The 15,779-nt window shown below is 37.5% G+C and overlaps 2 protein-coding genes across 4 annotated transcripts; both read left to right on the forward strand.

Annotated features, from left to right (window-relative positions):
• The first annotated feature begins 1,502 nt into the window (after positions 1-1,502).
• LOC127412190 (protein FAM83H-like) lies at positions 1,503-12,010 on the forward strand. Of its 2 annotated transcripts, none has more exons than XM_051648351.1 (6): positions 1,503-1,648; positions 3,561-4,015; positions 5,290-5,454; positions 5,765-5,889; positions 6,048-10,683; positions 11,000-12,010. In XM_051648351.1, exons 2-6 carry the CDS (start codon positions 3,569-3,571, stop codon positions 11,006-11,008), a joined length of 5,382 nt encoding a protein of 1,793 aa, XP_051504311.1. In that variant the 5' UTR covers positions 1,503-1,648; positions 3,561-3,568; the 3' UTR covers positions 11,009-12,010. The 2 variants fall into 2 exon arrangements, with proteins under 2 accessions (XP_051504311.1, XP_051504312.1); XM_051648352.1 differs by lacking the exon at positions 1,503-1,648 and adding an exon at positions 2,378-2,467.
• Positions 12,011-12,147: 137 nt separating this feature from the next.
• Positions 12,148-15,410, forward strand: LOC127412202 (androgen-dependent TFPI-regulating protein). 2 transcript variants are annotated; one of them, XM_051648397.1, is made up of 6 exons: positions 12,148-12,785; positions 12,903-13,034; positions 14,228-14,329; positions 14,509-14,624; positions 14,780-14,931; positions 15,057-15,410. In XM_051648397.1, exons 1-6 carry the CDS (start codon positions 12,633-12,635, stop codon positions 15,086-15,088), a joined length of 687 nt encoding a protein of 228 aa, XP_051504357.1. In that variant the 5' UTR covers positions 12,148-12,632; the 3' UTR covers positions 15,089-15,410. The 2 variants fall into 2 exon arrangements, with proteins under 2 accessions (XP_051504357.1, XP_051504356.1); XM_051648396.1 differs by having other exon boundaries at positions 14,780-15,410.
• Positions 15,411-15,779: the final 369 nt, after the last annotated feature.

A 15,779-nucleotide genomic window follows, 5' to 3' on the forward strand; every position in this document is an offset into this window, starting at 1 on the left:
TGAGAAGAAGAAATTCCCTCAAATCAGCCGAACTGTCTAAGAAAAATGTCTTACAACCAGTAAAACCAGTATTCTGTAGTAGAGGTAGACCGATATATCGGTTTTACCAATTAATCGGTACCGATAGTTGCTTTTTGGAACTATCGGTTATCTGCAAAAATCTTTTGCCAACAGTTTTTTCATTATTCCTACATGTTCCTCTGTGGCCTGCGCTGATCAAGTAATCTAAATTGAAGCGAGTACACGCAAATTAAAATGTGACTATATGGAAACGTATCCTATTAGCATATACATTGTGTCTCTAACGTCATATATTGTGAATAATAATAAACCTTATTCCTCATTAAACCTCATCAGGTGAAATATATATACAAACTGTTCATCTGGTGAATATACAGTATATAGTCTAATAAACCTTAATTTGTTAAATACTTGTTACATATAGAGGATTTTAACTGAGCTAAGTCTCTGTCATTTCAAAATAAGAGTCCCTTGTGTATTTTGGGCTTGTTTGCAATTAAAATTCCCACATTATACACCAAATCTTTATTTATTTTTTGTTATTATTGGGATTTTAGTTGAACAATAAACTAAATAAGGAATTTAATTCATGTTGGACTCTTGTAGCCTCCATATCTGTTCTCTTTATAGCATGGTATTTATTATTTTACATTAGTATACAGTAAATGCAGTTACTGTTTATAGTAGTGCATGTATTTGATGCACAATTTTTACAGCAATATTTATAATCTTGACAGTATACTCAGTATACTCTAAAAACAGAAAGGACCTTATGGCGGGATCTTCAGTGATCACAACGTTTAGTTATAAATTCTAAAAATATTATAAGCATTATGAAGTTGGTATTCTGTATTTATTTGATTAGGCATGTAAGTGTGTTTATAATGTGACAAAACTGTAACATATCTCATTTGGTATATTTTTGTTTAGTTTGAAACCTGTATCTTGCATTGTTTGCTATTGAATGAATAGTGCAATGCCAGAAAATGCATTGCCTGTAGTATAAAAACAACCTAATAGAGTTAGAGCAGTCTAACTCTAGTTATTCAGCACAAAATGTTTCATATTTGTGAAATGTATTAATGAAAGGTCTAAATACTGATCGCATATTTTAAACATACAGTGTGATGTTTTATAGTGGCTATTTTCGTCTTGCTAAGTGGGAGTGACCTCTGACTTATTGGATGTCCAGCCAACGCACATTCTCTGATCTGTAGTTCTAGGTCAAGTTATTGCAGTCAAGACCATGTCCACATAGTTAAAAATTGACCCAAGACTGAGAATTATTAACTTTACCTAAGCTATAACCTAATAATACCCAATTAGAGATCAATATCATATCATGTAGTCTACGTATCCCGAACAACTTCCACACACATGATAGGCTCGTTGAGGTGATTTCCTTTTGGTAAAAGATGCTTCTCTTCACTTACGCGCGACAACAAACAGGTTTTGCCAGAGTGCGTGCGCGTGCGTGTGTGTGTGCGCGCGTGCGTGTGTGGCAGAGATGTGCGTATCCTTCTGCAATCGAGTGAAAGTTACAGCGTCGGTCGCTCGTCATGACGGTCATACATCCATGAAAGTATTTCATACAGTAAAACAAGGGAGGAAACTTCACTTTAAAGTGGTAAGTTTTCATTTTACATATGTGGAAACTATCGCGTGATCATATTTCATAATCAGTACTTTATATGTTTTTCTGGCAGTCAGTTTGCGAAATTGTTGGAGCTTCAGGATTCACGACGACACAATCTAACGGAGTCACGTCGATCCTCTTCGGGGGGGAAAAAACGTGTTTAGATTGTAACAAAGTTGGAAATATTGATTTCTATATAATTACAAGAGGAGTTGGCACGCTTAGTTAAATGGTGGTCTCTCTGTTTTTCGAGACACACCCAGAGGTTGAAGCAGATGTTAATGTGATGAACTCGATCGATTCAGATTCATTTGGATTGACTGATAATAATATGTTCAAACAGAACACATCTGAAACTATTGAACGTTATTTATTTATTTAAGTTTTTATTTAAAAAAAAGAAAACGACGTCACGTTCGAGAGATACATATTGATATCTTATAAGAATGTTCCGGGTGCAGTACAAGCATTTGTAGCATAATGTGTATTACCACACAAAAAAAAAAAAAAAAAAAAACAACCAAACAAAAAAAGTAATAAATTCAAATTTTTCTTTAAAAAAGCAAATATCGAGGCTACAGTGAGGCAATTACAATGGAAGTGAATGGGGCCAATATTTGCAGGATTTAAAGGCAGAAATGTGAAGCTTATAATTTTATAAAAGCATTTACATTAATATTTATGTTAAAACTTGTGTATCATTTGAGCTGTAAAGTTGTTTAAATCATTTTACTGTGGTTTTAGGGTTTACGGCCTTGCGTCGTCATGGCACCGAAGTTGTACAATTTTATATAACTTTACACAGAAAAGGTTAGTACGTGATTTTATCCCACTAAAATCATGTTTACACAAATTTCCTTTATGTCTTGTGGATATACTTTTGAAAAAGTGAGTATTTTAATGTATACAGATTGGCCCCATTCACTTCCATTGTAAGTGCATAACTGTAACACAGATTTTTAAGAAAAAATCTAATCGAATGCTGTCGATCTGATGTTACTTTTTTATGTCTTAAATAGAAATAGAGATCATACAGTATAGTGTTGGTTTTACATTATTATACATTAACATTAGCTTATTGCTTATTGTCTTTAAAAAAGAAACAAAAGGCCTCAAAATTGTATTTATTTATATATTTACTTATTTTTTATGAACAGCGATTCTTGTAATTAAATCAAATGTAATGTGTATAAACTTAATAATAGTCTATATAGGCCTACAAGAACGTGGGTGATCCTAAATTAGGAAATTTGTGCCTAAATAGGCCTAAGTTTTGGTAACATTTTACAATAAGCTTGTATATGTTACTATTCTTTACAGCAGTAGTTAACATGAACTAGCAATGGACAATACTTAATTTTTTTTATGAATCTTGTTTAATGTTCATTTCTACCCAGGGCTGTAGCTAGTGGGGTGAAAGGTGGACACGATTCTAGGGGCCCACACTTCCAGGGGGCCCCACAACAAATTCTAAACTGTATTTTTTTAATAGGAAAGGGGCCCAGAGCAATATACAGTCAGGGGGCCCAGAATACCTTGCTACGGCCCTGTTTCTACCTACTGTTTAATACATTTTTGCTTTGACAACATTATTAGTTAATGCATTATGAACTACCAATGAACAATTGTAGCTATATTTATAAATTAACAATAAACAAGATTATATATGCAGTTAAGAATAGCTTATTGTTTGTTCAAGGTACCTAAAGCATTACCATTATTGTGAAGTGTATTTCCTATCATTTATCTTCAATATCTTTATATTCTATGTACACATTTTTTTCTCCAGTGGATTGTGCTGAAGAAACAGGGGGTTGCCCTCATGTGGAATTGATGTGCATTGCTTCTTTCTTCTGATAAATGAGACGCACTCAGTGGCTTAACTCTAATTTCATCTGTGCAGGTTTAAATATGGCCCATCGGTCCCAGTGCTCCTCAGCGGGGGACAACCCCCTGGACCCCAACTATCTGCCCCTTCACTATCGTGAGGAATACCGAATGGCTATTGATGCCCTGATTGATGCTGACTTAGAGGGATACTATGGATTCCTTCAGGAAGCAGATGTGGTTGATTTCTTATCCCATCCAGAGATTGAGTATATCAAATGCATGGTGAAGGCTCCGCATCAACAGACAGCCCAACCAGAAAAGAGATACATGGCTGAAGATGCAGATGGCTCGTCCGACACCTACTGGCCGGTTCATTCAGACCACGATGCTCCAAGCCTTGACTTAGGCTGGCCACAGCAGTACATATTTGTTGGACCCACAGAGGTCACCACATTGGTCAACCCATCTGAGCCTGAGATGCCCAGTATCAAGGAGCAAGTCCGCAGATTGATCAAGAGTGCACAACAAGTGGGTTTTATGTGCTGTAAAGTGTCAAATTTTTAAATATGTTTCAAAGACGTGCAGTAGTGTATTGAGTCCCTAATTTGAATGATTTTAAAAAGCTTAGAGCAAAATTCCTATGGTAACAATTGGTAAACAAGTCTTTCATTCAAAACTTGTCATGAATGGTTTGGTATTTCCTCTCAGTCTGCCAGTGTTTCAAAACAAGTTTGAAAACATTGCTTTTAAACAATGGTCACAAGAAGTTTAGCATATGTAATGAGATCAATTTAGATCTTCTTTAGATTTAAATCTATTTAACTACCAGTTAATTCAGTAACAATCAGTACAAGATACAGTACATGTTTTGAATGAAAAATGTCTATTTTAATGGCAAATCAACATAAAACCCGTAATGCCTGTAATATCTATCCAGTCCGTCATCAAAAAGAGTGATCAATGAAACGATACTATAATTACTTGCACTGTTCTATACAGTAGTGTAATTTTCTGTATGCTTCTTGATTGTAAAAGAATATTGCAGACTTGTTTTTATGCAAAAATGTTCTTATGCGAGATGGAATTGACAGTTTATTTTTTCAGATTGGGGTAAGCTTATTTGGCTGCCTCTAGCACGATAAAGCTTCTGTTTACCACAAGATCAACAAATAATGGCCCACACTGCATTACAGTAGACACACAGTTCCCTGACCTCTGCCTTCCTCTGATGCCCACTTCTCTGACCTATCTGACAGGGCTCACGATGGGTTTCTTTTCACGCTTTTTGTTTTTATCCCATACATCTTTCCTGCTCCACATAGACCCTTTTTGAGCCAATTGAATTTTGAATGCAACTTCCAATATATGTATATATTTGTATCTTTGATAATTAAGTTTTAAAATGTATTAAAAAAAAGTGCTTGTTTTAAGCCCTGAAATCACCCATTGTAACTTGCTCAGTTCAATCACGTTTCACTTTACACAGATCATTGACTTTGAATTGAATGTTCTGTCATCATCTACCCACCCTCATTGTGCTACAAACTAGTATGACTGTTTTTCAACTGGGTGGAACATGAAAGTGCAGATCAAAATGTAAAAACTGCTATTGCAACTGAAAAAGAATGGTGATCATTGGCTAAAAACTCCTCTTGATGATTGTATTAGGTGATTAGAACCAAGACTTTTGAAAATGTACCACTTATTTGTGAAAGCAGTACCAAAGCCAATAATAATAAAAACTCAAATAGACTGCTTTTCATATTGCACAATTCTTGAATACCCTTTATTTTCTGCTCTAGGTTGTTGCCGTGGTGATGGATATGTTTACAGATGTTGATATCTTTGCCGACATCCTTGGCGCAGCAATGCGTGGTGTAGCTGTTTATATTCTTCTTGATGAACTGAATGCTCACCATTTTGTTGCAATGGTGAACAACTGTAGGGTGAATCTGGATGAGATAAAAGTAGGTGCTTTTCAAAAGTTATGACATTAAACACAAAAAAAATTGTGGACTTCTTTAGAATTTGCGGCCTATTGATTTGACTCTCGATTAATATGTGAATTATATCAAGCAATGCAACAGTATCAGCATTTTTGGATTTTGCAATCAATATCTTATTGGTACTTTTTGCTCTATTTTGAGTATTTTGGTATAAACAATACATGTTAGGGTAAGAGGGACTTTTTAGTTTTTACCTTTAGATGGTACACTTTAAGAGTCACTTGTAATTGTTCAGATGAGTACAAATTCATTAACATATTTTTACTTGCAGTTCATGCGAGTAAGAACTGTGTCTGGCAGTACTTATTTCTGCCGCACAGGTAAGTCTTTCAAAGGCCAGATGATGGATCGCTTCATACTGGTAGACTGCAGGGCTGTTTTAAGTGGCAACTATAGGTAGGTGCATTTTGCCGTTTTATAAATTTATTTTTTTAAATAATGTCAATATCTGTACTTTTTACACTTTAATAAGTTTTGCTATGGTGTTGTAGTATTGTCGGAGGTTGGCTTCAGGCATAAATACATTTGTTAAAATATTTTTATTTCCTTTGCAGCTTCATGTGGTCATTTGAGAAAATACATCGCTGCCTAGCACATCTGTTTCTTGGACAGCTTGTGACTACTTTTGATGAAGAGTTTCGGATTCTGTTTGCCCACTCAGAGCCACTAGTAGTTGAAAATGTTTTGGCAAATATGCCACACTACAGCAGTGAGCAAGGAAGTTACCACAACACAGATAAGACACACATGCTTAAGAGAGAATATCCAACTGTGGACATGGAATGGACTGAATATCCTGCAGAGGGCTATATGAATGCTGGTCACAAAATGCTACCCTTTAGGAGGGGTGAATCCATCCAAACTGCAGTAGAGGAAAATCCTTCTGTTCAGAGGCACAAGAATCTGTATGCCACTCAACAATTTCGTGGGGACCATCAATTAATAGAGCATGGAAGACAAATAAAAGGGCCAACTGATATAGCTAGCTTCAAAGACGTACCTAATTATGAATACATGCCCCCTCAAAATCATGCCACAATTAGAGGCAAACAGTACAAGGAGGGAGTAGTGGCCCAGGGCACCCACTTTGCAAGGGAACCATGTTTTTACCAACAGGGAACTGGATTACAGCCTGGTTATGACATGTATGGCAGGATTAGAGGCCAAGGCTACCATGTAGATCAGTTTTCAGGGTCTGGCTACCCTCATGAGGGAGATGAGGCTGGACCACCAGGTGATTATGATCATGTTCAACGATACTTGCAGTCTCACTCTCCTATGGAGGAAGGACACGGTGCCAGGAATTTATTGCCGCCTGTGCAATCTAATCTCAGGAGACATAACAAGGGTCAGTCTTATGCTTGTCAGACCTCCCCAACACAACCAAACCTACCAGACCAGAAACGTTTCTTCAATGTTAACCACAAACCACAGGATATGAGCCAAAAGCAGGGGCTGCGAGATTGGAGGATCAGCTCTTACCTTAGTGCATATGATGATGCAGGAGAAGTGGATTCGTCTGAACTTGAAGGATCTGACTCGTGTGATAACGTTCCTTATTTTATGCAGGAAGGGTCTTGTGGCCCTGTAGGTGCCAAAATCAGACCAGGTAACAGGGAGTTTAACAGGATATCTTCATCTAGGGAAAATCCCACATTTCTCCAGATTCAAAACACTTCCGCTCTGCTTGACAGTTCAGTTAACCACCCAGCAGGCATATCACAAACAAATATCAAAACAACGCCTACAACAACTTCAGAGTCATCTTGCAACACTGAGGGTGGCAAAGTAGAGGAGACACATAACAGAGAACCTAAAGAGACCAATCTGATTATTGAAGAGTTCCACAGGAAGAAACCCACTCGCACTGTCCAGAGCTCCAGACTAAGATACTCACAAATATTCAATTCAAATTTGGAGTTGAATACTTCGGAGATGAAAGATACTTTAGGAGAAAAAGATGGAGATGAGACTTCAAAACTTTCAGCTCGTGTGTCACATTGGTTGGATAAAAGAAGGTCTAGCACAAGAGAGCCTTTTCAGTGGAGCAGTTTTGCAAGGTCAGCAACCGTTGATAACCCAGTCATGGAGTCTGCACACTCTGAGGAAGTACTGAACAAAGTTTGTGCAAATTCTGATGTAAATAATGTTGAGAACTCCCAAAATTCACAAAAGAATACAATAAAGGGCCCTCTGCAAGAGAAAGATCTGCCTGAACAAGTACAATCAGCAGTTTTTGAAGGAAATAGCCAAAGCGATGAATGGGCATCAAAAGTATTTCAAAGGTCAACTTCTTTCATAGACATGAATGATCCTGACTGTAGACTGAGGTATTTCAAAGAGTTAGCTGCCAAACGTAAAGCTGAACTTACAGCAGCCAAAGCTTCTCAAAGCGATCTCGGTAAATCCCCCCAAAAGTCTGATGCACCTGAGAAACTTTTTACTAGTAACACAGTTAAAAAGGCTGGACCTGTTTTCAAGGCCCCAGCAACCTTAGTTAAGTCATCAAATGCCACCCTCAGAGCACCAGAGAAACAAGAAACTCTTGATAACCCTGAATGTGGGGAATCTAGGGAAGACCTCTCGCATAGAGCCACAGATGCTGAAAAAATTCGATTGAAGAAAAAAATTGCAGAAGAGTCTGGCTCATCAACTCACATTTTAAATGTCTGTATACAAAAGCATGTATGTGATTTTTCTGCTGACCCCATTGCAACAAAAAGTGTACATTCCCAAAAAACCCTTGCAGTGGGGGCAGATATACAACACCCTGCTGCAACAGACACAGACTCTTCTCAGCAGGCCACTGCAGCAGACACAGACTCTTCCCAGCACCCCAATGGAACAGACACAGACTCTTCCCAACACCCCTCTGCAACAGACACAGACTCTTTTCAGCACCCCAGTGCAAAAAACACAGACTCTTCCCAGCAGGCAACTGCAACAGACACAGACGCTCCACAACAGCCCTCTGCAACAGAAAGTGTGCATTCCCAAAACCCCACTGCAATGAGTGCAGACTCTTTCAAACAGCAAACCACAATGGGCGCATACTCTTTCCAACAGCCCAATGTAGCAGAAAGCGAATTTTCCCAACACCCCACTGCAACTGGGACAGACTCTTTCCAACAGCTAACTGCAATGGAAGAACACTCTTCCCAACAGCCTACTGCTGCAGAAAGTGAATCTTCCCAACAACTCACTACAATGAGGACAGACCAAACTTCAAAAGGAAATGAACTTCCCCAGCCCCCCACTGCAACTGGTCAAGACTCCTCCAAAGATTCCCCTACAATGGGGGCAGACTCTTCCCAACAGCCCACTGCAACGGACACAGACTCTTCCCAACACCCCATTTTAACAGACACCAAATATACAGATCATCCAACTGCAACAGACACTGACTCTTCCCAGCACCCCAATGCAACAAACACAGTCTCTTTATATCACCCCACTGCAAAAGACACAGACTCTTCCCAACACCCAACTGCAATAGACACAGATGCTGCCCAACATCCCACTGCAACAGACACAGACTCTTCCCAGCTCCCCAGTGCAACCGACACAGACTCATCCCAACACCCCACCGCAACAGACACAGACCCTTCTCAGCACCCCAATGCAACAAACACAGACTCTTCCCAGCAGGCCATAGCAACAGACACAGACTCTTCCCAACACCCCACTGCAACAGGGACCGACTCTTCCCAACATCCCACTGCAACAGACACTTCCCAACAATGCATTGCAAAAGACACAGACTCTACCCAACACTACACTCTGATATGCACAGACTCTTCCCAGCACCCCAATGCAACCAACACAGACACTTCCCAACACCCCACTGCAACAGACACAGACTCTTCCCAGCAGGCCATTGTAACAGACACAAACTATTCCCAACAGCCACCTATAATAGACACAGACTCCTCCCAACACCCTGCTGCAACAGGGACTGACTCTTCCCAACACCCCACTGCAACAGATGCTTCCCAACAATGCATTGCAAAAGACACAGACTCTTCCCAACACCACAGTGCAATAGACACAGACCCCTCCCAGTATACCCATGCAACTGACAGAGACTCTTCCCAACACCCCAGTGCAACAGACATAGACCCTTCCCAGCACACCAATGGAAGAGGTCACATATTGTTCCTGACAGGCTCAGTGAGCACATCTATACTTGAAACTAACTCAGAGAAAATTCTCGTGACCCCAGTAGCTTGCACCATTCAAAATGCTGAAGTCAAATCCCCTGAACATGGTCCAGCAGATGACAGTGCATCATGTCTTAAGATAACCTTGCCCATTGACACCACTTCATCAGAAACAAGCCTGTCACAAGAACCCAGGTCACCTAACATGAATGAGCAAAAAGACAACAGAGTTTGTCAAGTCTTGAGCAAACAAGGACCTATCCCAGCTGTTAACATTACTCAAACAGACAGCAGCATATCTTTAAATACAATCATCACAGACTTAGGTTCCTCGGCTGAACATTCCCAATCTGATTCTTTGGCACCTTGTGCTTCCTTAGAGAGCAGTTCGAATTTTAATTCTGATACAGCAAAACCCTGTTTACAGAGTGATGATAGCCAATTGGAACTAAATTCTTCCCCCAACCACACACAAGCTCAAGCTAAATCACCTATACCTCCTGTGATAAAAGACACTAACAGTTGTGAAAATGACCGAAAGCCTGAGAAAAACAAGGAGATCATTGATGAGCAACCTCAGAGGCATGACACTTCAGCTAGACCCGCAGGCCTTGAGGTAGCTGAGGTTTCTGCAACACCAGAGACAGAAAACTCTGTGACAGACTTTGCAGTGGTGTCCGAAAAATCAAAATGTGACTTGATTGTACACAATGATGCAGAAAATCAGTCTTCTGTTACAGAGAAACCAAAATTGATTCTACCCACCCATCAGTCATCTACTGCAAATGTTCTCTCATTCAGCAACCTTAGAGATGACACCAAAGTTCTTTTAGAACAAATTTCAGCAAAGAACCAAAGCAGAGCATCCCAGTCCAAACAGACTTTTGAAACCAAAGAGGGTGAGGTTAACTCTGCAGATAAAAATTCAGGAAGGCCCTGGTCATCCAAGGCTACAGCAGAAGACCGGGCGAAGTTACTACAAAAGATGGATGTACTGCGTAAAGAGAGAAAGGTCTACAGTCGTTTTGAGGTAGAATTTGTTATATGAACTTCAACATGTACTTGTAGGCCTAGCAGAGATTTAAATTAAAGCTTTTATAATTTTTCTGCATAGTGTGTGCGTATTTGTCAATGTACATTTGAATACTTTTAAATTTAATTAATTATTTAATTGATTTGATAGATTGTTTTTCCCCAAATAATTGTTACATTTTAAAGTATGATACATGATAGTTTACAGAACAAAACAACAACAAAAAAACACTAAAGGCAAAAAAAATTAATTGTGCTGCAATTTCAAATTCCCTTCATTTTAAAGAACAATATATATATTGGTGTTTTCACAGGCTACATAAATTGGGACTAAACCTTTGGAAGAGTGGCTCCAGTTTTGGACAATGAAAGGAAAGCAATTTGTACGTATTTTCCTCCAGCCTTACCTCATTACTGTGAACCTGCACACTTCGGTCAGAGTATCTCACAACACGTAATTCGAACAAATAGCACCTCCTACCTTGACGGAGTGGAAACCAATGCAAGACTTGACAAGACTGAAATTAACTCTTGCACTAGCCCTGAACTCAAGAGCAGCTATGCAGATGGACTGTGTGACAGAAGACCAGACCACATCCACTTCCTGCTTGAATAAGGTTCAGAGAGGGCTGGTATTTCCTATTGTATAGTGAAACGCATAGCTGATGACATTGTAATTATCTGGATTTCTATATCCAGAAATTGTGATCTGATCTCCAATTATTTTCAGATGACACAAACAACTATTTACTATGTAAATACAGTAGAAACAAGCAACAAGTTTATTATGTCTGTGTATTTGAGTTAAGTACATCTTAAATGATTAAATCCGAAAGACAAAATAATTTTATGGAAAAAAGAGATCACAGTTTAAAACTTGTCATATTCTAAGATATTTGGTACATTAATGTGAAAACAGGAGACACCAGTCTGACACAATTCACTTACTGTGAAATTAAAATAAAATGTGCAGTTTTGTGAGTAGAGGATGAGATAATGATATTGATTTATTTAAACTGTGAAGTATGTTTGTAAAGAGTTGTTTTTTGACAAGGGTTCACAGGCTGGACTTTGTGAACTGCATTTGAAGAGAACCAATAATGTCTTAAAAATCTGTTTATGTTGCCGTCCCTTCCAAAAGTTGTAAGTTTGAATTATGTTCAAAGCAGAGTGAGGTCTTTTACACTGACATGAAAAAGAAAAAAAAAAAAGGTAGAACATAGGACATGTTCCCCAAATATCAATGTAATCTCTACTGATTAAGTATTGAACCAAATATGTATGCTAGGAAGGGATTTGTTATCAAGAAAAAGCATAATATCTGATTAGACTGTGTCTGTCTGTTTTTGAACTAATTCTTCCCCTTTGGTGCCATTATGAATATTATATATGGGAACAAAGATTAAGTCAGGAAATACCACAGTGAATAGAGCAGTCATATAACAACATGGGAAAAACATGGTAATGCCTGCTTTCAGAGAGACTGTTGCATTGTGTTTAGGTGCTTGCTTTGGATCAAACTTACTTAACTTTGTGACATCATCAATCTTTAATTAGCTACTCTTGCAGTTTGAGTCATGCTGCAAAATATGTGAACCATGCAGTTAAGCTTAAATGCCACTTTGCAAAACAAAATTACAAAACATATTATTTTTAGGGCACAATATTTAAGACCATGTTACAAAATTGGACTTTTGGTGGAAAAATAAAAAAGCATTAGATGTCACCAGAACAACAATGGGCCCTTTGTCAGGGTTTGCACTTTTATAAGACCATGGCAAATTAGCATGTCAATTTAGGCTAAGCTCTCAATGTAAGCTTTTTTCCTCATAAATCAGAATTCGTTCCCCTGGTTTTTAGTGTGGCCGAGATCAGTTCTACACTTCAGAACTCACTGGATGGTAATGAAAGTTGTATTTACCAACAGAACTGGACTGGATTGCAGACATGACTTCCATTTTAAAGAAAGTTTACCACTTAGCTGCTTTCAGCTGGTATGCCTTTGTTATTCAGTCTATTTATGCAAAAGGAGATTCAGATCTACCAGATGGAATATTTGTCTATGGGGGACCCTGGAAATACCTCACTTTTTTAAACCTGGTAAGATTAAATATTTTAAGATGGTGGAAATGTCTAATGTCTAATCTCTAATTCTTTGAAAGGCAACTTTTTTGTTCTGAAAGTAACTTGTACATTTTGTAAACGTTTATTTCTTAGGTCTTACAGATGGTGTTTTTTGGACTGGCATCTGTTAATGACCTTCAGCCAGTGGGTAAAGGCCGAAAAATATCTCTTCTCTGCCTATGCAAGGACTTGCTCTTTTCTGTCTTTGTGTTTCCAGTGGGGATGGTAAGAGAAATGTGTCATAAAAATCTCGTTCTGAATGTATGGTCTAAATTCTTAGGCTTTATGAAACCTTTTAACATGCTATTAATTGGCAATAGACAAACAGGTGCCAAAGAACAAGTATTACATTTATGCACCAGTTAATGTCTTGTATTTGATGTGCTTTACACACCAATGAAAAAGTCTTACATATACCTTAGAGATCTCCCCATATTATTTCATAATATGAAATATATATATTATGTATGTGAACATCTGTAAAGCACTTTGTAAACACTGTTTAAAAAGGTGCAATATAAATAAAGCTTTACCTAATATTTATGAATGTATTAATGTGCATGCTGCCCTCTATTGGTGAGATTATTGAGTTTCGCTTTTTGAAGGATCAATAGCTATCAGTTTCCTTCACCCAAAAATTAAAATTCTCTCATCATTTACTCACCCTCATGCCGTCCCAGATGTGTATGACTTTCTCTCTTCTGCTGAACACAAGCAAAGATTTTTAGAAGAATATCTGAGCTCTGTAGGTCCATACAATTCAAGTGAATGGTGACCAGAACTTTGAAGGTCCAAAAGCAAATAAAGGCAGCATGAAAGTAATACATACGACTCCAGTGGTTAAATTCGTGTCTTCAGAAGCGATATGATAGGTGTGGGTGAACAGATCAATATTCAAATCTCAACTTTCACATTCTTCTTCTTTTGTTTTGTGGCGATTTGCATTCTTTATGCATATCGCTACCAACTGGGCAGGGAGGAGAATTTATAGCAAAAAAGGACTTAAATATTGATCTGCTTCTGATATTATATTAATATTGATAATATTTGATAATATTGATATGCTTCTGAAGGTATGGATTTAACCACTGGAGTCTTATTGATTACTTTTATGCGGCCTTTATGTGCTTTTTGGAGATTCAAAATGTTGGTACCGATTCACTTGCATTGTCAGGACCTACAGAGCTGAAATATTCTTCTAAAAACCTTTGTTTGCGTTCTGCAGAAGAGAGTAAGTCATACACATCTAGGATGGCATGAGGGTGAGTAAATGATGAGAGATTTTTCATTTTTGGGTGAACTATCCCTTTAAGCTTGAAGTAATGAACAGTTAATTATACATTACTATGGTTAAAGATATGCACATTTTTTATTTGTTGTTTTTAACTATAACTGTTTCCCCCCCTTGCTCTGTGTAGTTTGTAGTGCTTCTTTTTTGGTTGATTTTTGCCTATGATCGACAACTGGTCTATCCAGCTTCAATTGACAGCCTCTTCCCTCCATGGATGAATCATGCTATGGTTGGTTTGATATCATTTATAATAATAATAATAATAATATACTGCATATATATATATATATATATATATATAATAAATAAGTTAATACTCTGCCGAACTTTACAAATAAATTGATCTTTTGATAAATACATTGACCTGCAAATTACTGATGAAAATCACTTTGAATGTTTCATTTGTAGCACACTCTTGTTCTCCCCATCTTGCTTGGTGAGATCTTATTGGAACCACATATCTACCCTAAAACCAAAAATGGTTTAGCTGCTTTGGTAATTGTTGGAATTTCTTACCTGGGATGGTAAGTGTATTTCTTCTGATAAATTAACTTAGAATTCAATAAAAAGTAATGAAACTATCATGGTTGACATTTATTATAGAGTTCTAAATACCTGTATTTACTTGGTACGACTCTAGACACAGAATTAATGTCTTTACCTGTTTTCTTTTCGTTAGGGTCATTTGGGTGTATCTGACTGTGGGAATCTGGGTTTACCCCTTACTGGGGCTGTTTAGCCACTCAGGCTTGACTTTCTTCTTCTTTCAAAACATGCTTGTGTTGTCGCTGCTGTACTTACTGGGACAAACTTTGAACAAAAAAGTTTGGGGTGAGAAAAGACCAGCATCATTTTGTGATGTTTTTTGTGATACATTGCAATCAGTTCATTATACTGTTTGTATAAAGGCATATATAACAATATACCAACTCATGTTGTCTCCTTTACTCCAACAGGGAAAGACCATCCAAAGATTAAAAGTGCATGATGTTTTACAAGGAAATGTTCCTCAGACTAAAACATGACAATGTTTCTTGTATTTGCTCTGTTTTGTTATACTGCTCCTATGAATCCCAGATGGATCAGTTCATATTGAAAAGTGATGAATGTCATACACATTTTTGGGAACATATCACTAAAAATAAATGGCAACACTGTGTTCTCTATCATTTATGGTACCATTCATTTAATAATAATTATAATAATAAAAGAAATGCATTAAAGTTATTTAAGCAAGAACAACTAATTTGTTACTGTAACTTGCAGAACATTAGCATGCATATACAAAGCTTAAGACTTTGTTACACTATTCACAAATTATTATTATTATAACTATTTATTATATAATAACATCAACATATCTTTATATGCGCAAATTAATTGCTTTAATTAGATCTGTCAATCTACTTTTAACTGGCCATTGCAATTTTTATCTAAAGGCAATTTTTGTTAAAAAAAAAAAAAAAAAAAAAAGGCAAAAATCTGTTCTGTTTCACACACAGAATTAAATATTTAAATGACATATTCTTAATGATTGCTGATGCAAATATTAGGAACATAAGGATAATTCATAGTGCTGTGATTTTGTACCCTTCTATTTCATGGGAATTGATGGGTACATAAACTTCATCACAAACTTTTCTTTTTCCCTCTTGGCCCGTTCCACTGGAGTCTTGCAG

The sequence above is a fragment of the Myxocyprinus asiaticus genome, chromosome 21 (assembly GCF_019703515.2).
Source record: "Myxocyprinus asiaticus isolate MX2 ecotype Aquarium Trade chromosome 21, UBuf_Myxa_2, whole genome shotgun sequence".
Taxonomy (NCBI): Eukaryota; Metazoa; Chordata; class Actinopteri; order Cypriniformes; family Catostomidae; genus Myxocyprinus; species Myxocyprinus asiaticus.

Excerpts from the sequence above, each read along its gene's own strand:
- LOC127412190 (XM_051648351.1), top strand. The coding sequence starts at position 3,569 with ATGGCCCATCGGTCCCAGTGCTCCTCAGCGGGGGACAACCCCCTGGAC. Across the intron at positions 5,455-5,764 it reads TGAATCTGGATGAGATAAAA|TTCATGCGAGTAAGAACTGT; the intron begins GTAGGTGCTTTT and ends TTTTACTTGCAG. Across the intron at positions 5,890-6,047 it reads GTTTTAAGTGGCAACTATAG|CTTCATGTGGTCATTTGAGA; the intron begins GTAGGTGCATTT and ends TTTCCTTTGCAG.
- LOC127412202 (XM_051648396.1), top strand. The coding sequence starts at position 12,633 with ATGACTTCCATTTTAAAGAAAGTTTACCACTTAGCTGCTTTCAGCTGG. Across the intron at positions 12,786-12,902 it reads ACCTCACTTTTTTAAACCTG|GTCTTACAGATGGTGTTTTT; the intron begins GTAAGATTAAAT and ends TTTATTTCTTAG. Across the intron at positions 14,330-14,508 it reads CATGGATGAATCATGCTATG|CACACTCTTGTTCTCCCCAT; the intron begins GTTGGTTTGATA and ends TTTCATTTGTAG.